The sequence below is a fragment of the Vanessa cardui genome, chromosome 9 (genome assembly GCF_905220365.1).
Source record: "Vanessa cardui chromosome 9, ilVanCard2.1, whole genome shotgun sequence".
Taxonomy (NCBI): domain Eukaryota; kingdom Metazoa; phylum Arthropoda; class Insecta; order Lepidoptera; family Nymphalidae; genus Vanessa; species Vanessa cardui.
The window spans coordinates 13,191,774-13,218,958 of record NC_061131.1 but is presented as its reverse complement, the minus strand read 5'-3'; the positions used below and the strand labels follow the sequence as shown (position 1 = coordinate 13,218,958).

Sequence of the window (27,185 nt, the reverse complement as noted above, 5' to 3'; positions counted from 1 at the left end):
TAATAATTAAATTATGATAAAATACAAAAATAAATAAAAAAGATATGAAATACGTCTGTGGAGACGTAAATATAACAAGAATAAAAAAAAACATATACTAAAGCAAAAATGTATTAATAAATTTTGTGTGTACTTTAGCCCTTAGACTCTGGCATAGCTAGAATTTCTAATACAACAATCATATATACTTAATATGCTGACATATTTTTCCATATAGCAGGAAACAGAAGAACTATATAAATAGTCTTATTCTATTTTTATCTTTTTTTATTATTAGCTACAAACTTGTTTTGCATCTTCCGGCTCAATATTTTTATTCTGATTTTATAAGAGCATGTTTTCTGTATATTTCTAGACTGTTCCTATGTCTTGCATGTTAATAAACTTCTTAAAAACAAGTTTATAAAGTTTTACGTCGTATTTTTGTGTAAAACTTTTTTGTTTTAACCTCCATAGACGTGAGTCTGTAAAACGATTTTCTGGTGTTGGATTCCGGTGTCGCATATAAAATAAATAATAATCTGTATTTCTTTGAATCGATTTCATTCTATTTTTAAATGTTCGCTTACTTACGTAATATGCTTACAAAAGGGAAATTAAAAAAGTCATTTGTTTATTTATTTCACTGGACGAAGTTGGGACGGCTTAGCTAGTTTTGTCTATATAAATTGTTGTTGAAATTATTAAAGAACTATCGTGCAAGATCGCAATTAATATTACAAAATATTAATCATATATATCATAAAGTATATAGAGCGGTGAAGCGTTTAAGTAATATTGGTATGATATATGAACTTGTGGTACCATTTGAGTATAGAATATAATGTGGATGGAACCAATATGATCCAGTGGTCAGTGTAAGCACAAAGGCAACGTATGATATTTCATGAGCCTAATTCGTGCTTAGAATCCATTTAAGGTTCGGCGTTGAAGGAAAGTATCGTGGCATAACAGAGTCTTGCAGCGTTGTGGAATTAGCTCTAAACCTTTTCAAAGGGAGGCTTTAGCCCAGTCGTGGCATATTTACAAGCTTACTAATACTTATGGCTGCTAATGAAGTCATTTGCCTATTTACATGTATTAAATTATCATGAATTCTATTTTCGTTTATAATAATCTTCGTTTATATGCAAGACCTTGTGCAACTTACGTGTTTAATATTTACACTATCAATAGAAAACTAGTTCCCAATAAAAAACAATGTCAAGATCGATTAGAAATACTTACGTTTAATTTAATTTTAGAATAATTATGACTTCGTGGAATCGTTTACAAATGTGATATATATAATTTAATTTTAGAACAGCATTTCAGTTGGGAAATACTGTTAGAAAATTTGTTCGAATTTTAAATAGTCACACAATAATTTGTTAATGGAAACAAAAAGTTTTTTTTTCTTCTAAATATAGAAAGTGTTAGAAAGTATCTGTGATCTTTAAATTTAATTAAACTTCATTGACTTATTTCCTGCTGTTTCTTATCAGTAGTTACTTTCTGAACTAGTGGTAGCTTTACATTTAATTCAAAACTGTAACATGCTGATTCAAAAGTGCTTTTTGAGTCTCTATGTAACGGATATTTTGGTTTCGTTACAAATAGAATATTTTAACCTTGATGTATTATAAATATCACTAAGTGGTTTTGGATTTTAAGACATATTGTAGTCAATTTATTTTTAGCTATTATGCATTTTTAAGCGCCAGTAACGTAACCATATGTTTCTAGCCATGTAAAGTCGCAGGTTCGATCCAGATCCTTACTGACGTCCTCACTTCTAACACATCTTTAATAGGAGATATATGAATATTAGTAATGTCTTCTGTGTTTTTTTTAATTATTTGTGTATTGTGATAGCTTACTCAACAAATATTGAGAATTGTTTTATTGTTGAATTCATACACACACATACATGTACAAGTAATATATTTAAAACACGGCATTCGTTTTATAGTTATGTTTAAACCCATTTGTAAAGATCGGGTCCATTCAATCTTCCGGCATCGTTCTTGAATCGTAATTAGGTCAGAAGTCTAAGGAATAAAATGTGCTATAAAGGATAATAAATGGAAGCTCATTTGACATTCTGCTTCCAACGAATCACATTGTTATTTTTAACGTTAAAAACGTTAAAGTTTCTACGAATTGTAGTCGTTATAATAAGAAAATAACGTTATTTTTCAAGCCAAAACATTACGTATCATGTGTGGTAAATTGCTTTACAACTCAACTCAATGAACTATTATGTTGGCACTTATAACGCTATAACGTTAACATATAACGTTAACAATATACTATGTTAACGTTATTATTAAAAAAAAATAATGTCATTTATCAAAGTGTTTTTATGAATATGTATTAATTACTAAAAATATTTTTTTACTATAAAAATAACAGTTATAAAAGGAAGTAAAACATTTAAAATTTTTTGCATGTCTACACCAAATGCGCACTATTGTTTTCGTTACATACTATATAAGTTATGAATAATATTTATAAAAAACTGTAAACACATTTAATGTAAATTAAATATTCATTATTCCTTTTGGATTCCAAAGTTTAGGGATCCGCGGTATTAATATTTAAAAATGGCGTTAATTGCGATCAACTGGCATAAACGTTTGATATCAACTATACATGTATTAACTGTGGTTTATAAATAAAAACTGAGATAACTCAGTCATCGTGGATTTATATGCAGTTTTGAGGTTCTTAAGGTTCAATCCTTCACTTCGAGCTTATAGCTGCTCAAATGTATTCATGATAAGTAACAGACTTTAATCCAATATATGTAGGTTACCTCACGATATTTCGTAAACGCCGATACCATCTAAAAACCAGTGCTTACCTGAGTTCGAAATTGAAATATTTGCTTAAGATTCTAGTGTTTTAGTCACTGTGCAAAATCATGGTAATTATAAACGCTTCTTTATAAAAACTGTACGAGATAACTAAATAAATAATAAATAAATATGAGACAATATCACATACATTACTGTGATCCCAATGTAAGTTGCTAAAGCACTTGTATTATAGAAAAACAGAAGTAACGACGGACAGACCCAAGACAACATAGAAAATATGATAATCTACATCGAATCAGCCGGAAATCGAACCCAGGACCTCCGAGTGGCGTACCCATGAAAACCGGTGTACCACCACTGGACCACGGAGGTCGTCAAACTAGATGATAGCACTATTAAGAGCTACAGAACCCACTGTCTACATGACACGAACTTAACCATATATTGTTATTGTAAATGTACAGAACAAAAACTGTGACACTTGGTTAAAAAAAATGGCGCGTAAATTCGCAAATTGTAATAAGATAAAAAAGTGTTATTCACGTCATCCATACGTATAATAAAATTGGAGTGTCTGTTTGTAATATTAAAATAGCCCTATTTTACCCAATGTATACACGGTACATATACCAAAATAACATTTTTACAATTTTTGTCTGCCTATCTGTCTGTCTGTATGTTCTGGCTAATCTCCGGAACGGCTGGACCGATTTTGACGGGACTTTCACTGGCAGATAACTGATATAATAAGGGGTAACTTAGGCGCCAATAATATATGTGTTTTGTTAAATTTAAACGCGTACACGGTCGCGGGCACAGCCAGTTTAAAATTAAAATAATTTAACTGGACTAAAAAATAGTTTTCAATGAACGCTGAATTGAATGCAAATTAAATATATAATAAAAAATATGCTGCAGACCTTGGTTAATAGAGCTCGAATTGTGACAAAAAATATATTATAACATGGCCCGCGCGGTATGTCTCTTGAATGCAAAAGCAAAATTCATGCAAATATTACATTTACTCATAAACGTCATGATAGTATACAAAAATATTCAATTGAAAAGAAACGCAAGGCCAATCATATCAACCGATAATCTATGCATATCATATATGTAATAATTCATCATGTGTGTTTGTCACTGGTCTCCTAAACGGGTGGATTGTTTTTGATGAAAATTTTTATCCGTGTTTGAGGAGAGTTTGGAATGTAGGTTGGTCCGAGTAGGGTGTGATGTAGAGTGTATATCGTAAGAACACGTAGCTCTCCTATAATCGCTTTTTTGTTTTAATGCGTTAATCTCTGAAAATATCACACTTTATTTTTGGTATATATATATTTGAATTTTGTGCATTAATTCTTGAAGAATCTTGTATATCTATTTGCTCATAAAAGCGCGCCTCTTCTCGTTAAACTAAACGTACAATCTTCAATACAAAGGTAAGCCCTTGTGAATCATCTCACGTACACAAAAACATTGTGTGAACTATTCTCACCCAATACTAATGAACACCAATAATTTAACGTATAGGCACACCTTCGCAAGTGAGCACGAGCTTATCACAACTTGGTGGTAGCTACCTACCACCCACTCATCAGATATTTTAACGCCAAACAACAGTACTTGGTATTGTTTATTTGAGGGGTGAGTAAGCCAGTGTAACTACAGCCACTACAGGTACAAGGGACATAAAATCTCAGTTCCCAAGGTTGGTGGCGCATTGGTGATGAAAGGAGTGGTTAATGTTTCTTACAGCCATTGTCTATGGGCGGTGGTGACCACTTGCCATCAGGTGGCCCATATACTCGTCCGCCAACCAAAAGCATAAAAAACATCAAGCTACGTACCACAAATTCTACCAAGAAAGAATACTACTAACTTAGATACGTTCCTGATTCAACTTCTTCTGAACATATAGGATGACATTTTTTTTAATAGGATTATTCTGAGGAACTTAGCGCGGCTAAAACCGCGTGAAGCAGCTAGCTCACAATAAAATTCCTTTAAAATTCTTTAAGTTTATTTATTTTAGAAAGTTCCAGCAATTCTGGTTATAATATTATTATGACCTTGCGTTTTAAACTTGTCCAGATTAAATCAATACAGTCTTGCGTCGTAATCGATTATTCGATTTAAAAAAATATGTTTTGTAATGCAAAATAGTTACAAAACTAGTATTAATTTATGTGTTTTTTATATAGTGATTTGTTTTTTGTTAATCTTGAATTTGTTGTTTATATTAACGCTTGGCACACTTTTGTGAAGTGAGTAATGACTTTTTAATAGTTGAACGCAATTTTCAAACACATAGCTATTTAAAAGTATTTAAGTAGATATGATAATAATATACTGAGATGACACAAGAGCTAGAATACGTGATTTGCAATCGAAGAATGCGAGTTCAAACATTTGAAATCACTATTGTTCTTGTACTTATTTTGTATCTAAGATACATAAGTGTGGAAACTTCTGAAAATTATAATATCGAATTGATACTTTCGATTAGATAATTCGATAACAAAATCGAATCGAAACGAAATCGTTACGTTACATTGCTGTTTAACAATTTTCATATTCGTCTAATTCAACGATCTAATCGAAGTTGGATCGAATTAAAATCCAAATCGTATCGTCACCCGTATAAGTTAGCTAAGTTGGACTCTCTTGGAGTTGCTTGTATTGTCTGAAATTAACACGTGTATTAAATATCAATTGTAGTAAAAGAAGCTTCAAACTTTAATTAAACTCAACAGCCTTCCTGTTTTCTTATTATCCCTGCAGTGGGATATTTGCGTCCACAATGAGAGTACTATTTACATTGCTATTTTAAATTGTCCCTTAATTATAAGTACATTCTACGACTATAGTATCATTCTTGAGAGAGAATAGTGTATTTTGAAGTGATGGCGTTAATACGGTTGCAATTTCTATTCCCTCTGAGTTACGATAGGATTGCAATCTGACCGGTGAGAAATCGGACCCGGAATTCAAACATGCTTTTCAAGGCATGTGATTGAAATTCCAGCTATCCACCGAACAACGTCCTTCTGAGATTTTATCGACAGAAAAGCGAAAATTTTATAATCCCGACTTGGGTAGTCACCCGAGACCTCATTATCTCTAGCTTTACAATCAAGATTTACTTATAATATACTTATATTGAATGATTTTAGTTATTCATTTCGGGATATTTACCATGTTTTTTATTTTTGTTCGGTGGAGCTAGATATTTCGACATTATCTACGAATGTCTTGCTCACGAAACTGAAGTTTGCGGGTAGATGTTGATAAAGTGTCCATATCGAACTACCTCCTTTCTCGTACGTTTGCTGCGTAAACACCGGTCACCACTACTATTGTCACTTTCACCCCTACCATTGTCACTAGTTATATTTATTTTATGTACATTCGACACTAAAAATAAAAAACATGGTAAATATCCCGAAATGTATAACCTTAATAATAAAAATAACCATGTTAATTTAAAATCTTATATTGAATGAGTTTATATATGTCTAGGAATGCTATGGTCTCGTAGGTATAATATATGTAAATTATTTATTAAAGCATGTAACATCATTAATTGATATATTGTTAATTTTATGAAAATAAAATACTAAAAAAGTCTACTAAACTTCAACTTGCTCTCGGATCTTAATGCTTGTTAACCATTAAGAATAACTTATTAATCGAGTTAGGTGCTTTTAAATTCGGTTGTATTTTTATGTACAGAATCCTAAAAATTTATAATTTAAGAAAACCGTTGAATAAATATTAATAAAAAATATTAAAATTAAACCACGAATTTTGTTTTCGAAGTAAATAATATTCATAAGTATGCACGCAATTAGAATGTCATGCTACGGTCACGACGTACGTATGCTGATAAAATTTTCAAATTAAAAATGTAACAGGTATATAAGTTCACTGTGGTATTTGTCACATATCGCGTTCTATTTTTTATTATGTATGAATTAGTAACAAATAGCTGAGATGGCCCAGTGGTTAGAACACTTACATCTTAACCGATGATTGCGAGTTCAAACCGAAGCAAGCACTACTGAATTTTCATGCGTTTAATTTGTGTCTATATTTCATCTCGAGTTCCTCGATACAGGAAAAGATCGTGTGGAAACCTGGTGCCTCATTTCCATGAAATTCTACTAGATTCACACGTGGAATCTACCATCTGCATTGGAGCAGCGTGGTTAAATATTCTCTTAACCTTCTCCTCAAAGGGAGACTCCTCTCCCTTAGCCTAGTACTGGGAAATTTACAGATGTACATGTCATGTCATGTCACATGTTTGTATACACGGCACATATACCAATTTTTTTTTTCATTTTTTGTCCGTCTGTTTGTTCTGGTCTAATCTCTTCCTGTAATACCTATAGATTCTAATTGTAATAAGAGTAACTTAGGTTACGACAATAACTTTTTTGTTATGTTCAAACGCGCACGAAGGCAGACGCAAAGCTAGTTATTTATACTTTATTATATGATTGTAAGGAACTGTCTTACAAATAACGTTCTGATTTAATGGATATTGTACCTCAGCTCGCTCAAGACAAAGTAAAAAGGTTAATAATCTCATCAGTTGTGTAGATCGCAACTCGAGTTTCTTCGTGGGATGTTAAAATTGAATTTTGATTTAATTATTTCTCTAGACGTTATAAAATTACATCCTCGATGTTAGACATGTGTCTTTAGAATAATATTTAATGGCTGTTTTGTATTCAATTATAAAATAACGTTAAGGAAATCATATTTCGTGTTTATGTAAAGAATTTTGTCATATGATCGCTTTTATTTTTTTATGTAATTGGATTTGTTAACAGTATTGTAAAAGGTATTTGCTTGGGACCACTTTATTAACCGGTGTTAACACCACATGGGTACGCCACTCTGAGGTCCCGGGTTCGATTCCTTGCCGAGTCGATGTAGAAGGTTTATTATTCTTCTTTGGAGTCTTGGGTCTGGGTGTTTGTGGTACCGTCGTTACTTCTGATTTTCCATAACGCAAGTGCTTTAGCTACTTCCATTGGAATCAGAGTAATGTACGGGATGTTGTCCGATATTTATATTTATTTACCAAATGTTCGAACAGTAAATCTTGGTATCAATTTTAATATGCTGCATGTGTTTTAATTTTCAACATTTATAAATACTTATGGCATTCCTTGAAAATCGGTTTGGCTTAATTGAACTCTCAATAAAAATATAAATAGTGACTTTTTTTAAAATGTCAATTTAATTGAAAAGATGGAAGAAGCAATTTTCCATCAGATATGTAGTTGAATACGGCGCTTCGTATCGATAACCGGTTATTTTACTGGAATCAAGCTTGCTTATATTCCAAGGGATGGGTCGCTCATTATTATTTATTTCCATCTATGCATATAATAAAATTGGAGTGTCTGTTTGTAATATTAAAATACTTAATTGCTTTTTATTAAATTCGTGTGTACATACACGGTATATAAAGAGAAATATTTTTTTTTTAAATTTTTATCTATGTGTCTGTTTGTTCCGGCTTATCTCTGGAACGGCAGATAATAGCATGTAATAAAGAGTAACCTAGATTAAATCTTTTTATTGTTGAATTCAAAGGCACGATGTCGCGGGCACAGCTTGTTAGTAATAAAATTATTGAGACGGACTCCCCGAACGGGTTCTCATCCGGTGCGTTTGATCGCTCTACGAGTAAAGACATCCGCCGCATCTGCCTCTAACGACTCGTTCGTTGTACGAGCGGTGAACAGTATTTCGTGGTAGAAGACGCATATATACAATTACTTCTTATTAAGATACTACACACGAATGAGTGATACCATCAATAATGGTTGGCAAGGATGATCAAGCGATGTATATCTATACTATTTCTATTAATATGCAAAATTAGTTTTTTTTGTATATTTGGGGGATTCCCCCATCATTAGTTCCGGATTGTTATCGGAAAAAAATCACTGATAAATGTCATATTATTTCTGAGTGCAGAGTATAGAGTATTAATTACTAATATGTTTTTATTTCATATAATTTTGTTTATTAAAAACTAGTATTCGCCTGCGGCTTCGCTCGTTTTTCAGGTTTGGTGGTCATGTGTTGGGCAAAAAATGTAGCCTTTGTCTTTTCTTGGAGCTTAGGTTTGCTTAATACCAAATTTCATCAAATTCGGGTCAGCGGTTTGGTCGTGAAAGGGTGACAGACAGACAGATACAATTACTGTCTCATTTATAATTTTACTATAGATTGCACTCGTACGAAGCCGTGACATCTCGCTAGTGACCAATAAACAAAATCCTAATACTTAATTTATGGCTAAAACGAACTTTTCTTATTTACAAATACTGGATTTTATAAACAATTATAAAATGACTTACCTGTCTAAAAAAATTCGGTACATCTTCTGGCTTCTGATACAATTGTTCCTTTGGAGAATGTAAGTAGAACATCCTTCCAACGCCTTTCAAATGGTTCGTCACCATTTCCGACAGCCCACTGTCTGTGGACGCATTAGCGAACGACATTTCGGACGCCATATTCTTATTACCTTAAAATAAAAGAAACATCATTAGAATTTGAGTGTGGCATAAACAACCTTATCTCTATGATGTTTTAAGGGTCAAAGTTTATTAAATATATTTCGCTAATGTAAACAAATAGGATCTTTGGCCTCATGATTAGTGCGAATGGATTTTGGGCTAAATTGTTACTCGTGGAAACTTTTTGAACTAACTGTTCTCGTGGCAATTTGGCCTGGATTAGTTTTCAATTAAAACTGGGCTAACAACATTTAGAACGTAATACTAGCTATGCTTATTTACATGTTATTACTTACTTAAATATTTTTCTCTAACTTAGATACCATTATAAATCGTCTTTGTAAATTCTATCAAGAAGCGAAAAATTTGTAGTTACTTTTTCTTATTATTGAAATACCCAAAATAAATACTTTATTCGAGTAATCTTTTACAAGATCTTTTGAATCGTCATTTAACAAACTATATTTAGTGAAGCTACCACCGGTTCGGTTTGCATATTCTACTGTGACGGACATGATAGAAATACATTTGGTTACTCTTTATCAACATTTAAAGACAGCGTTGAATGACGCGATAGGGAGCTATTTCTATTGGTTATGTGAATCGACAATAATCGGTTTTATTGAATTTGCCGATGCTACATCTAAGTTGTGGCGTACTGTACATCTATACGTATAATAATATTGGAGCGTCTGTTTTACAAATGTAAATGTATTAAAAGGCAGTTGAAACCTGTGGAACTTTATAAAGGAGCAACAAAAGCGAATACCAAGTACAATACAATGCACTTTAGTTATTAGATCATTTGTTTGACCTAACCTAAAGCTACATTTCTATTGTATAATCACAAAGAATAATGAAAAAGTAAGAAAGATTTATTTTTTTGATTTATTTTTATAATGCTCAATTTTTTTCTGAACTGGATGTTTAAAAACTTTTCCAATTTCACTTTTTCCGAGATTGAATGTCGTTTCTTCGTCTGCGAAACATTTCTTTTATTGTAAGTACAATTACTTCATTGTAACATTTTATTCTCTTTTTATTTTAATTAATTTTTTATCAAAGTATTATTATTTTTATTTCATTTTCTTTTTGGAACATGTTAACATGAGATATTTTTCTAATATAATTAAACTGAGGGGCTAGTGAGCTAGTCATGCCCATAATGTTCCGTGATGTTTAAGATATTATGACGCTTGTGGCAGATACAACATCCCATTTGCTCTTTAAATCAGAACACAACAGTTCTTAGTATTGCTATTTAATGACAGAATATCTGAAGAACAAGTACATTATCAAACGGGTATGCATAAAACCTTTTCGATGATGGCAGCAAGAAAAAGTTTGTTTATCTTTTAAAAACCTCGTCGGATTTATGTATATCCTTTTTGTTTAAAAAAAATAATGAGATCTATGAAAGTGGTTCGAAACATTTTAGTAAATATACATTACACTATGATTATTAAATATATTTAAATTAAAATGTTGTACCTAAATTAGAAATATCAATTACACATTCAAATATAGAAAGCGAAATTTTAAACTTAGTCTTTATTTCGAATTTTATTTTCCGAATAAATCGTTAATATTGATGTACCTACAATTTATCGCTTAATACATTCAGTTCAAGGTTTGCGAGTCGAAATCGTTATCCAAAGTCCGTTCGTTAATGAACGATTGTTCTTCCAACAAATCGATTGACAAAAACGCCTCACGCTTCAATATATCTTTTTTATTTTACGACTAGCTGTGCTCGCGACCTTGTACGCGTTTGAATTTAACTTAAATATTATTGTAGCCTAAGTTCCTCCTTATTATATCACTTATCTGCCAGTGAAAGTCCTGTCAAAATCGGTTCAGTCGTTACAGGGAAAACAAACAGACAGATAGACAGACATTTTGAATTATGTACCGTGTATACATACATATGCATTAAGTAATAAAGGGCTATTTTAATATTACAAACAGACACTACAATTTTATTATATGTATAGATGATTGATCTTTAAGGAGGAAAAGTCTATAAGTATTCAATCACAGAGATCCTTATCGTTTATCAATTACAATCGTATTCAGCGTCGGATTTACAAATCTGCCGCTAGTAGGCTATTAGGCTATTCAATTTTTGTCGCCCCTACTATTTTTTGCAACATTTATGATTTGTTTTCTATCGTTCTCATTACATTGTTTTTTTCCCGTTATTAGTGTGATTAAAAAACTATGTGATATTTCTGTCAGTTACTAGATTATTTTTCCAACCCGCTATGTAGTGACGAGTATACGAATTACGGACGTAATGTGTATACATATAGTTATAACTTTTATTTTTAATTTCTTTAAGATATTGATTATGTTGCTTTACTATATTGTCCATGTATTATTTACAAAAACCTTCCTGTAGAATTATTCCATCTATTAAAAATAAACCGCATCAAAATCCGTTGCGTAATTTTAAAGATCTAAGCATACGTAGGAACAGACAGCGGTAAGCGACTTTGTTTTATAGTATGTAATAATTTTCGACTTACTGTTAGCTGATCGTTCGTTATCAATTGGGTAATGAAACGAACGCGTCTTAAATAATTTTCAATTTGATATTCAATAAATATTAATAATCATAAATTAAAAACTAAGAAACGCTGCGATTCTTTTACTGAATTTTCAGGTCAGATGTTTTCTTTTGCTAACCTGTGATAGTGTTTGACAATCAATAAATACGTGTAATGCTTTCATATTTAATACAGGAATTTCATTTGATTTGAGGTGTGCTAGGAGGTAAGTAAGTTCGATTTTCAACATTTGATCTAAAAATATCAGCTCTTGCTAATAAGGCAAATAGTATTATATATATTTTTTATTAGAGTTTAGTATATACATATATTTTTTATTAGAGGTTGCTAGAACTTATAAAAAATTGGTCGAAATATTTACAGTTTGTCTCTTGAAGTTCTTACCCGGATTTGAATCTACGACCTTGGATTAAGAACCACTAGTTTTATATCCACTTAAATTTATACCTAAATAAATATAGTCATTAAAATGCTATAAGCAGAACGAGAAATAAAAGGTTAACATACCGGTCACAGTAACTTTATAAAAAATAACAGAATTATGTTTATATTTCGATTAAATGACGTAATTATATATGTATATATAATATTAAAATTAACTGTCAAAAGAAAAAAATCTTTTAATTTTTTTTTCATTTTGGCAACACTATTTTAAATTTAGAATCAAAGAAGTTACATCACAGTTAAAAAAAGTCAGTCTTTTATAACGGTGGGCTGTGTTTGTTCGATCATCGTAACATTAAAAAAAATAACTTAATCGATTTTGATGAAACTTTTTTGCTTAAAACTTTCGACAACGAACTAATGAAGGCAGTTCCATAATAATAAATTACTTCGCGAACTAAAATCTATGAGCCAGTTGTTTCAGAAGCATAAACTCATGACACAATCTACCGCTGACCAGCAACACTTATTACTGGTGTATCGTGAACCTACAGACACGAAAGACAACAACAATAACATCTTAGTTCCCAATCGTATATTTTATTATGCTCAATATGCGTAATAGAACAAGCCATGATAAGCGGTGAAAACCTCATGAGGAGGATTTGGGCCATTTCCAATGGAATCATATGGACATTTCCTGATAAGTTGGAATGCCAGTATATTATGAACCACTGTGTCACTTGAGGCATGTACTGACAAATTAGATTTGTCAGAAAGGAATGTAGTATGATTAGTTTAATATAATAATTATTACGATCTTATTAATTTTAAAATTTTTATTTATAGGAATACTTATAATAACTCTGACTACAAAGGTCGTTGACGTTATATTCAACGCCAAGGTTTAAATATTTATACCGTGCGATTTACAGAATTATACATTCAGATAATTTATACTAGAATGACAATGGAAATTAAATTATTGAATTGTTGTAATTATAAAATGACACGATATCAAATTAACGTTCTTATAACGAATTACTGATTTTATTAAAAAAACATACTTTTCTCATTATAGTCAACATCATTATCAAGAGTCTGCAAGTTTCCCACTGCTGGGCTATGGTCTAATAGAAGAGGTCTTTTGAGGAGAAGCATATTCTTCTAATGCGGATTGGTGGATACTTATGTGCCAGATATCCGTTGAAATTCAGGCATGCAGGTATCCTCACGATGTTTTTCATCACTGCCGAGCACGAGATGAATTACAAACACGAATCAATCATATGAAAAATTCAGTGGTGCTTGCATGGGTTTGAACCCGTAATCAACGGTTAAGATGCATGCGTCCTAACCACTGGGCCATCTCATTAAAGTATGTACCCTAATTTTGAATGATTGTAATAAAATGCTTACGTACTATGTTCGTCAATAGCTGAAGTCTTTACTGTAAGGATTAATAAATATTTCGACAACTTTCTTAAAAAAATAGGCTTTAAATTTAATTAATTACGTAAACTATCTGTGTTAACATTATAAATGCGAAAGTCATTCTCTATGTCTGTTATGTTTTCAAGGTTAGACCATTTAATCGTTATCGATGTAATATACTTGAACCAAAAAGGACGAATATGAACAACAATTACATCCCTTGGTGAGATTTAGTATTTAGTAGGATTGTACAAGTTTTAAAACATTTATCACACAAACTGAAATCCACGTATTGATTTTAAGTATTATTATTAGTTACTAACTATTTCGATTTTTTTTATGGTAATGGTTGGGGGACGAGCATATAGGCCACCTGGTGGTAAGTGGTCACAATCACCTATAGACAATGAAGCTTTAAGAAATATCAACTATTCCTTACATCGTCAATGTGCCACCAACCTTGGGAACAAGATGTTATGTCCCTTGTGCCTGTAGTTACACTGGCTCACACACCCTTCAAAACGGGACACAACAATACTGAGTACTGTTATTTGGTGGTAGAATAACTGATAAGTGGGTGGTACCTACCCAGACGGGCTTGCACAAAGCCCTACCACCAGTAAAAGTTTTCTTAAAATTATAATAGATATTTTAGAAATAGTAACATCATTATGTTAATAAACTACCAGTTATCATATCTTAAATATAAAAATAAATTCTAACATGCTATATAAATAATTGATTATGTAATATTTATACCTGTTAGGTTTTAATTTACAATTGTAATGGGCTTTTACACAGAACGTCAAGCGACGTATATTAATATAATAAAAACTAATAAAAAGGTATCAAATAAAACTAACAAGCAATTTCAATAACTGACAAAAATATCGCTTCAGAGGAATGTATCCATTCTTTTAGCACATTTGTCAACTACTGGTGATCAGCTCGCATAGATAAAAGAATAGTTATCGTATATGTTGTGAATAGAAAAAGTCGAGAGCTAGTTTGCGATAAAAATGTCAATCTGACGTAATGTAAACATGATCTTTGTATATTTGAAGAGGTTAATATCGATAAAAGTATAGGTACAACATGTGTTAATAGCAAACACCGAAAACTATCCAGCGATAAAATTCTGACGTAATGTCAATCTGCACTTATTCCAACAGCCGGGGTAAGAAATGGTTCGTCACCTAAGTATCTATTTTCATTTGCTCAGTATGATCGACTATCTGATTTACCGGTCGAGAATGATATATTGCGTCGCAATGATTTGATGTTTAGATTCAAAAGATACTAAGAATTTAAAACTTGATAAGAATGAATTTGAAAATTGACGAAGGTTTTCTTTGACTCGCTAATTGCTTGCGTGGCACTGCTAGTCGTACGATTAATGTAAAACAGTTTGAATAATGGTAGGCCTACACGACACAAACTCGGTTCGGACTTATGTTTTACATGTCTACAGACTGACAAGTCTGAAAATAAAAGTCTATCGGAAAAAAATCTGTACCGAAGTTTCATTACGTCTGACTATTAGTTTTGAGGATGCAATGTTTTTCAAACAATTTACTTAACAGATAATATACTGCGACTTTTTCATGCAAAGTACAAACTTTTGCCTGCGCAGCTAAGTCGCACAATGCAAGTCTGTGCGAATTCTGTGTCGTGTGTAGCGGATCAGCGAGAATAAACGTCGTTGCGATTTTATGTAAGCCTGCTGTTAGTATTGTCCCTCGATCATTCAGTCATAAATTGTGAATATCATATCGACAGCCTTGCAAGTTGAACTCGTCAGTTGGTCAACGACCAAGCGGCCTCGAGTCGTTTCGTAATGTAATACTTAATTATATTACTTACCACAACATGGTATTTTGTGCAATACTTAAATTGGATAGTTTAATACAAGTTGGGCTCGTGACTCCGTTAGTATTTTACTTTTACTAATATTCGTATTGAATTTGTTTATATGGGGTGTTATATTTTCAATGATCAATAGTCTGTTTGAATAAAGTACATAATTATTTTGATAATAATGTGATACTCAAACGAATATAATTTTAAAATACTTCACTCTGTATCAAGAATAATTAATGTCAAAGCGAATTTGCCTCTGTAAATATTGTACATTTACATACATCGTACGAGTACATTGTACTTATTGTTTTGTATGAAATATATTCTTTGCTATTTGCCCTATTTCCCAGTGGTTAGGACACGTGCATCTTAAACGATGATTTCGGGTTCAAACCCAGGCAAGCACCACTATATATATGTGCTCAATTTGTGTTTATAATTCATATCGTGCTCGGCAGTGAAGGAAAAAATCTTGAGGACACCTGCATGTGTCTAATTTCATTGAAATTCTGGCACATGTGCATTCCAACAATTATTATATATTTTACAAAAAATCAAGATAAATAATTATTATAATTCGATGTATCGTTTATAAATCTCCCTACGAATTAACATTCGTCATTGCAACAATCGGAGATCAAGGCAAATTGCCAAAGTTTCTTTGACTGCTAATACTATTTACAAATAATTACGCAAAGAACACTTCGACAAGGCGTACCCGCTTGTAGATATACTAATTCACAAATAAATGACGATTCGAGATTACTTGTTCACTAGCGCTTTGTTCATGACCATCTGACTAATACTGTTCATATATACCGCCAAATAGCAATACTTAGTTTATTTGTATTGCAGTTTGAAGAGTAAGTCACTGTAAATAAAGGCACTATAGACATAATATCCAACGTTCCAACATTGGGAATATAGGTCCAACGTTGGTACCACATTGGGGATGTGAGAAATGGTTAGTAGTTCTTAAAGTGTCAATGTGCTTATGTGACCACTTGCCAAATGTTGGTCCGTTTGCTAAATTGTTAACTATATCTATCATATCTGATTTAGTAGCAATTTTAAGAGCATTATATAATTAAAGATCGATATCTTCTTCTACGTTCAATCTTCGTTGGCCGAATCCTATTTAGGGTTCGATGCCTGTGGTCGGCTTAATCTGATTTGACCGTGCTATGAGAAAAGTGAGATGTCTCAGAAATCTTTTATCCAAATTTGAACTTTAATGACGTTTATATACATAGAAAAATAATGCAATTTAAAAAGGGCGTGATTGTTGACATACACCGAGATACAAAAATATGTTTTCCCTTCGTTTAAATTCATGACTTTTCATTGGTGTTCTGTTTTTTTTTTTAATAATGATTACGTCACATATGTTGCAGTTAGTGACGTTTTAAAATATTGTGAACTACTCTTAAATGGTTGGACGAATTTCGGTGAAATGTTTTGTGTTTTATTTGAGAGTTCCTGGTTGGTATAGTTTAGAATATTCGCGCTGCGATTGAAGTGAACAAAATTCTCATTTCAACTGGACGAAGTTGGCTTAAAAAAATCTTTTCGATACACTGAATATAAACAGTAATAAAAGTAGATCCAGGAATATCAGAAATAATTTGGTTAGATAAACAATTAGCTTGCGTCAGTGAATACTCTCTTACTTTAATTTTTATTGAATCAATGGAGCTGTCAACGTGTATAAATATATTTGCAGTGTCCGAAATATTAATATACAATTCGATTTTAATATGGAATCGAATTTCGTAATGATCATGAAAAATCTATTTGTATTAAAAAATCCTGAAACTATTTCGGAAAATCTATACGAATACTTGTTTATATAATATAAATAACTAAATATGCCGATTACTTTTCTTAAGAACGATTTGAAGGTCAATTACAACATAATTTATATTTCCATAAAAACTGACAAATATCTGAGGCACGATTTTTACTGACTTAGAAAAAATACTTACTTAGAATATATAATTATTTTTACGTTTTAATTAATAATAATATTTCGTGGAAATATCTTATTATAGTATTTTCTAGTAATATTAAATAAAGAAATATTCGTATTGTGCATTAGCTAAGGATTCGGTTTTCAATTTCGATTAAACGTCAAAAGGGAAATCTTTAGAATTTTTCAACTTTTCCCTCAACATAAAAAGAAATGAGTCGCTTTAAAAGATTAGCGAAACGGAAGCGCCATCACAAATCATTACGGAAAATGCCACGTCACTTCGGTGGTAATTATTTTCTAACTAAGGAAATTCACATTTAGAAAATTAAAATTTGGACAAATGTAGGCCCATCAGCTCAGCACAAAAACAACAACAGCCAGTAAATTTCTCACTGATGCCTCCTCTCCCTTTAAGGAGAAGGTTTGGAACATATTACCATGCTGTTCCAATACGGGGCGTGGAATTAATATGTGGCAGAATATGTATTAAATAAGACACATGTTATGTAGGTTTCCTCACGATGTTTTCCTTCACCGCCAAGCACGAAATGAATTACATACACAAATTAAGCACATGAATATTCAGTGGTGCTTGCCTGGGTTTGAACTGGGCCATCTCAGCTCATCTCAGCTCAGCATACACAAAAAAATATATAAAAAAACGAACAATACACCGAAATATATGACTATTATTGTATGGAATACTCAATAAAGTTTAAAAGGAGATAAATATTAATAGCAATGTAAATCTTTTGCAATGCAAACATTTTAAGTTGCCCTTCACTTTAATCTCATAACATACAACGAGCAGAGGGCACACGTTTCTGTTATCAAGCATTTGCATCCTTTCAGAATACATTTATGAGAATAAACCCAACCGAAGTGTATTTTATATTTATAAAATATGTGAAAATATTTCTGGGTAAAATTATAATTTTTAAATCTCTAAATTTTGGTTGTCTGGAAGAGATCGCTAATTAGGCACAAGGCCACCACTCGTTCTATACCACGACATTTTTTTTGCCCTAAGATTATCTATATTATGTTTCTTATGAGCAATAGAGTATATTAATAACTAATAAATTTCTGTTAGTTACAAAGTAGCATATGGGTAGCATGCTAGTAAAACGCACGCCGGATAAACATTACGTTAAAAGTTCCTTTAGTAGTCTACTTTGACTAGCATATCCGATTTCAGATAGCAAGAGACGGAATTCGAAGATATAGTTAAATATTATTAAAAGCAGCTCAGGAATTTGATGCTTTTGAGCCTTAAAGGGAAGAGTCGAGATGGCCCGGCGGTTAGAACGCGTGCATCTTAACCGATTATTGCGGGTTCAAACCCAGGCAAACACCGCTGATTCAAGTGCTTAATTTGTCTTTATAATTCATCTCGTGCTCAGCGGTGAACGAAAACATCGTGAGGAACTCCGCATGTGACAAATTTCATAGAAATTCTGCCACATGTGTATTCCACCAACCCGCATTGGAACAGCGTGGTGGAATATGTTCCAAACCTTCTCCTCAAAGGGAGAGGAGGCCTTTAGCCCAGCAGTTCGAATTTACAGGCTGTTGTTGTTGTTGAGCCTCTAAGGAGATGAAACGCTCTCGGCACTGCGTAACTGCGTAAGAAATCTCTATCTCCAGTCAAGAAGATTACTCTACAGCATACAACACAGACATTTTGTACATACAACTAGTCGCCCGCGGTTTCGCTCGTATTTTAGGGTGTTGGTTGTCATGTGTTAGACAAAAAAAATTTTAAGTTGGCGCGGTTCCTTCGTGAAAGAGCAACAGTCAGACAGAGTTACTTTCACATTTGTAATATTAATATAGAATATGTACTGACCATTGGCGGATTTACCAATAAGCTTAGTAGGCTGGAGCCTACGACGGCAGATTTACAGAGGCGGCAAATATAGCCCAAATTCGTTATTATCTTACAGAAATTAAAATAAAAAGAAACTTATAACTATACGTATACACATTACGTCCGTAATCCTTACACTCTTCACTACATAGCGGGTTGGAAAAAGAATCTAGTAACCGACAGAAATATCACCTAGTTTATAATCGTACTAATAAGGGAAAAAAATGATGTAATGAGGACGATAGAACACAAATCATAAATGTTGCAAAAAACGTAGGGCGGCAAAAATTTAATAGCCTAATAGCCTACTAGAGGCAGATTTGTAAATCCGTCACTGGTACTGAATGTTTGGTGTTTACTTATACTAGAACTACGATAAAATGAAGAATACTTGCTTGTTACTATCGGTTAAACTAATAGCCGCTTGGTATACAAAGTAAATACATTGCGTGTAATAAATCTAGCTCTTAATAAATCTAAAATTATCTAATCATTAATTTATATTTGTTTAATTATTATTTCAATGATATGTAAATAATTCACGACCCCCGTAGCTTGGAAAATTTATTTTAAATTTACAATGTAATTTTCCATGTAATATTATATATTAATTTAATTAATATTACAAAATATATGTTTATCATTACTTACGGAAATAGCGATGCACGTGTTGTTATGTTATTAAATATATTGAAGTTTGTAGTATATTATTTATGTCCCGACCCGATTATATCACTAAGAAAAGAGTATGCTACTGACAAAGCATGCTCTTTAATCGCTAATGTGATACGCTCATGTTTAAAAGGGTGTATGAACGTATTATTACTGAGCGTGCTTATTGCGCTGACGACTTTTTGATACTAAATAATGTTATTAACGTAAAAAAAAATCCATTACTATATCCATACTATTCTATAATATACATAAAAGAGGAACATCTCATAATTGCCTTGGTGGTAGGGCTTTGTGCTAGCCCGTCTGGGTAGCTACCACCCACTCATCAGTTATTCTTCCGCCAAATAATACTACTCAGTATTGTTGTGTTCCGGTTTGAAGGGTGAGTGAGCCAGTGTAACTACAGGCACAATGGACATAAAATCTTAGTTCCCAAGGTTGGTGGCGCATTGACGATGTAAAGAATAGTTAATATTTCTTACAGCGTCATTGTCTATGGGTTATGGTGACCACTTACCATCACGTGGCCCATATGCTCGTCTGCCAACCTATACCATAAAATAAAAAAAAATAAAATAAAAAATAAAATAAGTATTATTCGCATGATATGAGTATATGTATGTACTCACTTAGAAAAAAGCAAAATTACTATCATTTCTAATGTTACTATTCAAAAACTAACTTGTGTGATCAGTTATCACTTGTACAATATTGCAAACAGCCTTTGAATGCTTTGATGATTTAATTCAACGATAAGTGTAAAAATAGTTTTTAACGTACTATTCCTTATTTCTATTTATGTTCACGGGTGGTTGTGTTAACCCTATTTCTGTTTTGATTCTGAATCAAGATTATAACAATTTTATTGTTGATATTACTTTGATAATAAATGACTAATCCTACGTTCAGACCAATTACTATTATGCGATCAAAACAAGTATTGGAACGTCAATGACCTCGAACTGTCAGGTGGCACTTGTATATAGTTTACAAAAAAAAAAATGGATATGGCTTTGTTTTTTGTATTATTAGTGGAAATATTTATTTTATTTTATATATTATTTCGCAAACTTAATATATATTTAAAGGCTTTATTTGTCGAAATATCGCCTGAAAGTTTTAATGAAACGTTTTATGATAGTGATAATGATGATGAATTTTCAATTATTTACTTGTAGCTTTGTTTTATAAATATTAAATGAATAATATTTTTTATAAAGTTAAATAAATACGGGATTATTGAACTTTTGATTTTTAATTATTGACGGGACTTTCGCTGGCAGAAAACTGATATAATAAGGAGTAACTTAAACTACATCAATTTCTTTTTGTAAAATTAACTAATACGCGTACAAGGTCGCGGGCACAGTTATTTAATACATATAAAAGTAATTAATCAACAAGAAACTAAAATCATAATATCAGATACAAACCAAGAATTAAATTGTAAACATGTTCAAACAAGTCATAAATAACGATAATAAGGAAATGAGTATATAACTTGAACAATACTACGAGTAGTGATGTGCAATGCAAGTTAATGCGTCTATTGAATGAACGGGATATGCTGTTTGAATGTTATTTCTTTGATACGGAAGAGTAATGCGCATATACGCGATGCGCATTGGTTAAGACAAAAAAACATCGTGAGGAAACCTGCACATTCTCGAATCGCATTTGCTCAAAAAAACAAAATACTCAAGAAACACAATGTGACTTACAATTTGTTTTACATTTTAAGGAGTATAGAAGAGTCTTAATAATCTTGATAGAGTATTAATAAATCTAAAACGACCTATGTGGTCGAGTAGTGTGTACAACGGTTGTCATGGGTACCGGTTCGATTGCAGGCCGAGTCGATTTAGAAAAAGTTCATTAGTTATCTATGGTGTTTTAGGTCTGGGTGTTTGTGGTACCGTCGTTATGACTGTCTCGTCTGATTCTCCATAACACAAGTGCTTTTGCTATTTACATTGTGACCAGAGTAATGTATGTGATGTTGTTCAATGTTTCTATTTATTTTAAAAAATCTATTAAATTTTGTTGATCTAATAATACAACGCTTTACCGTGATATAATGAGCGTACATAATTAACTGTAAACCGGTGCGTATGTAATAAGAAAAAACATGTTTGAAATGAAACGACTTACGGCAACATGAGAGTAAAATTTCAAGGTTGTATTTTAATGTATCGAGTGCAACGTTTCTGACGACAAAATATTTAACTTGTATTATCAATTATATGTGATCTTAATGGTGATCACTTGGTCATAAGGTCAATATTGTGGATGATAAAAAAAGCTTTGAATTAATACCTGTTGACTTCCAGGCAGGATACATTACAAACATATATAATTATATTTAACTAACATGACTGTATTTTTTAAATGTTGAAAAAGAGTAACTACTGAGTTTCTTGCCGGTTCTTCTCAGTAGAATCTACTTTCCGAACCAGTGTTAAATAACGATTCAAAAGTGCTTTTAAAAGCCCCCTTTAATAAATAAAGGATTTGTTTGGAATACTAATCATTTCTAACATCCCCATTGCAGTATCACTCTTTAGAGCCAAGTAGAAATGTTCCTTGTATTGAAAATATATATATCTAGAGACTGGTTTACACAAAGTCCTATCACCAAGTAATGTCACATTGTCTTTTAATTAATAGACTTCGTAAGATACGTAAATTAATTAAAAGTCCTATGTAAAACATACTTCTCCTTTTAATTCAATTATTTTCGTCTACAAATTAAGATCATTTTCTAATTTTAGAACTGACAAGTTGAGAATTAAAGACAGGATTTAACACAGAGATAAAAATATCAGGCTTAAAAAAATTGCAGTGTTTTGTTATTTATTAAAAAAACGTGCTAGAAATGATAACTGATAAAGATGTGTTACTAAGTAGAGAAGCTTATCTCTTAAATGTATATTTACAGAACCAAGAAGCCGAGAAGGAAAAAAAATACAGATAAAACAAGACACGGTATTATCATACTATATCAAAATATTAGGTAATTTATATATGTTCCTCATTATATAACTGTTACTGTACTTGTTAAATGTATTGTCATAAATTTTCTGTTAGCGCTCTTACCAAAATACTATTACGAAATAAATACAACGATTTTTCTTTCACTTTACATTTTTCAATGGAAGCCGTGGCACCTAGAAAATAGGCCACATAATGGTATGAGGTCATTCACCTCCGGTCAGTAGTGGTCTAGTACTGTAATACCTGCGCCAGTAATCTCATTACGGCGATGTTTATTTAAAAAAAAAAAAAAAACTAAAACTAATAGAACCTCTTTTATAATATTATTTTATATATAATAATTTACTATTATTAATAATGTTTTCATTTATAAATCACTGTCACTTCCTATCGTTTATTTATTATATAAATAAATAATAATTGTAATTAGCAACTTTGTATTAATATTGACTTCAAACTTCAGAACATCAAGCACGATAATATAACAAAAACAAATATTATTAAATTAATTCAAAATGATATCCGATCAAATATTTTCAATTTAAGAACAACTAAATTTAATTTTCCCGTATTGCTTTATTAAGCTTATACACTATGGTAATAATGAAAAGTATAATACTTACAAATTCCGTTTGTCAATAATTGTTAACAATAACACATGTTCACAATGTTTCGCGATTTGTTAAGGTAATCACACGAGTTTGTCAATGATCACGCGCACGTTAGTCTCTCGCCAAGTATGAAATAAAATGCTGGTATTTGCGTCGAGCTGTTTGTATTTGTATAAATAGCCGGCACTAATAAACTAAGTGAATTAACAGTGTGCGCGCTGTCTTTTTTTTTTAATATTTAAATGTCTGTTTTTTTTTTCGCATGTTCGAAACCGTCCATTGACGAACTGATAAGTTTCTAGGTCATGTCGAACGCTGTTGAAATTTTCGTTTATGATTTGTTATTGGCTATTGTATACTTTTTTTTTTTTTTTTTTTATAAATTAGTTCATGTTTTGATTATGACCTAATATTTTTTGTTTGTTTTTTTTAATTTTACCTAAGTACCTAAATTATCTTTTGTTGCCAAAAAAATTTTTTAAGACTAATAAAAATGAAGCTAGCAAAATTTGAATAAAAAATTTTATAAATATTATTTTCATTTAATTTCATTTATGTTTTATGAAACAACATCGATCAAGACTATGTTGTTGATATGACATTGACCGATAAATTTAAAAACTTTTCCAACCTAAGTGACATTGGTAAATAAACATGATATAAGTGTTTTACTATCCATAGGAGAGGATAGAGGGCGCTATTTGAAAACAAAATTTTCCAAACGATTTCAAATCTTTACTTATTAAGAAAAAGTTATTGTTGTAGCATACGTGACTCCTTATTAGAACAGCTATCCGCCAGTTAAAGTACCATCAAAATCGGTTCAGCGATTCCAGAGATTAGCCAAAACAGATAGACAGACAGATAGACAAAAAAAAAATTAAAAAATGGTATTTTGGTGTATATATCGTGTATGTAGTAAAAACATTTATTTTAATATTACCAACATACAGTTCAATTGTACTATATGTATAGATTACTAAGATCTTGTACAGATAAAAAGTGTCAAGCTATTATTAAAGATTATCTAAAGTATTTAAACATTTTTACTATAGTGATATAGGGTTAAGTGTAAATAAGTTGCTTTAGCTGGATATAACTAATAAACTTGACAAATTAAATAAATATAGATGAAATAATATAATTGCAATGAATGTAATTAGAAGTATTGTTTAGTAGAAGATAAACATAATTACCATCTCAAATCGAAGTAAGTCTTCCAAAATAATCCACATTGTATATTCAATAAAAATACTTTTCATAAATATAGCAATAATTCACAATTTGTTGATTCGAATACGGAAATTTGTTCGAAATCATAATTTCAACATGAATTTCACAAAGCAATCAGTAACAATCAATTATTTATACATGAGCCTGAACAAACACGAAAATCACCCGGGAACGCGATCGTGAAATTTGAGGAAGCTGTACGAAATATTACACGCTGACACTTAATCGGTTTTCGATATATATGTCACCGTAAGATAAGAAAATTTGTTAGATTACAATCGGACGCGATGTTTGTAAACTGGCGTCCGCATCCGTTCTACGCCAGTTCACAATTTGACAGGTTCCCATCGACAGATTACAATATAGCGAAAAATAATACGTTAAATTGCAATCATATTACACAGTTCACAATATTTCGACAGATAATCTATCTCGTCAGATTGTAATCTAACGAATTTTGTAATTTTACAGCGACATATATAACAGGTGAAAAATGATGTGAATTTTGACAGAATAGTCCTTCTGACTTCATTGAATAATGTGAAATAGATAAAAATATAATTCTAATTTTAAAAAAGTATCAAAATTGCGTATCGCATTCAAATCGCAGATTCGAATCGCAGTCGTGATATACGGTTTGTTTTTTATCGAATGGTTTCGCTGAGATCGTAAAATAATTAATCCCGTTCGTAATGTCAAGTTACAAAAAAGTGCATCTCTTTAACTACGTTTAAGAATTGTCGAGTCATTGTGAATCAGCGATATCATATGCAGCTGTCATTTATGTACGGAAGTAATATTTTATTCTATTTATATAAAGCACAACTGGTATTGTTTATTATTATTTTCCTACCTTTATTGTTTTGTTTTTTTTTTTTTTGTAAATGAATAATATCAACGATATAATTTTAATGAGCCGAGGTGGCCTAGTGATTTGACTGGATATTGACTGGGTTCAAACCCAGATAAGCACCACTGAATATGCATGTGCTTAATTTGTGTTTAATTCATCTAGTGTTCGGCGGTGAAGGGAAACCTGCATGTGTCTAATTTCATCGAAATTCTGCCACACGTGTATTCCACCAACACGCATTGGAACAGTCTGGTGAAGTATGTTCCAAACCTTCTCCTCAAAGGGAGAGGAGGCCTGAGCCCAGCGGTGGGATATTTACGGGCTGTAAGAGAAAACATACAGAATTATATTTAACTGTAAATAGCTTAAAGTTATTTAGGCTTGCCGTAAAGTCATAGAACGAACTGGACCCAAATAATGTGGTATTCGCAAGCTTTACCCTTGAGGGATACAGAGTGCGACATATCAATCACTTCTCGTGAAGAGCCCTTGTTTGAGAGATAAAATTGAAAGGCATTAGTTTGCATCTGTACCCAAAAGAGAAAGCGTCTACGAGGTCACTATTTGTTGAGTTCAGATGCCACTATTTGTTGGCTCTAAATAATTGGACAACATCACATACATTACTCTGATTCCAATGTAAGTAGCTAAAGCACTTGTGTTATGGAAAATCAGATGTAACGACGGTAGCAAACAACCACCCAGACTTAATATAACATAGAAAACTAATGAATTTTCTACATCGACTCAGTCGGGAGTTGATGAACCCTGGACCTCGGAGTGACGTACCCATGAAAACCAGTGTACACATCGCTCGACCATCGCTCGTGGTCGTCGTCTCAATTACAATCAATTTATGATATAACGAATACCTGAAAATACTTAGGTATATGAACAAGAGTCGTATATATATATAGTCGTATATATGCTTCATTGTGTTTATAATTCATCTCGTGCTCGGCGGTGAAGGAAAACATGGTGAGGAAACCTGCATGTGTCTAATTTCATCGAAATTCTGCCACATGTGCATTCCACCAACCCGCATTGGAACAGCGTGGTGGAATACGTTCCAAACCCTCTCCTTAATGGAAGAGAAGGCCTTATCTCAGCAGTGGGAAATTTACAGGCTGTTACTTTTACTTTACTTTATTTATGTTAGACTAGAATTTGAATAACACCAATACAATATTGTAAAGATGATAAAAACTGACCTTGCGTTTGTTGGTTTTCGTTTAAAATAAAAAATAAAAATATATGAGTATATAGTCATCTCATTTAAAAAATGGAATAATATTGTCCTTAACTTTAGCTGGAGCAGATATATTATATAGTATTATACTTATTATGTTTGAGATTTTGTGTCTCGCCCTTGAAATTCTC

At 31.9% G+C, this 27,185-nt stretch overlaps 1 protein-coding gene across 1 annotated transcript in view; it reads right to left on the bottom strand.

The window, feature by feature from the left end:
- The window catches only part of LOC124532488 (alkylglycerol monooxygenase-like), a 43,410-nt gene extending 19,520 nt beyond the window's left edge, over positions 1-23,890 (bottom strand). The window contains exons 1-2 of the mRNA XM_047107397.1: positions 23,732-23,890; positions 9,188-9,357 (exon numbers count right to left, since the gene is read on the bottom strand). Coding sequence (XP_046963353.1) covers positions 9,188-9,346 — 159 coding nt within the window. The 5' untranslated portion in view covers positions 9,347-9,357; positions 23,732-23,890. The remainder of the gene's footprint in view (positions 1-9,187; positions 9,358-23,731) is intronic.
- Between the last annotated feature and the right edge of the window lie 3,295 nt (positions 23,891-27,185).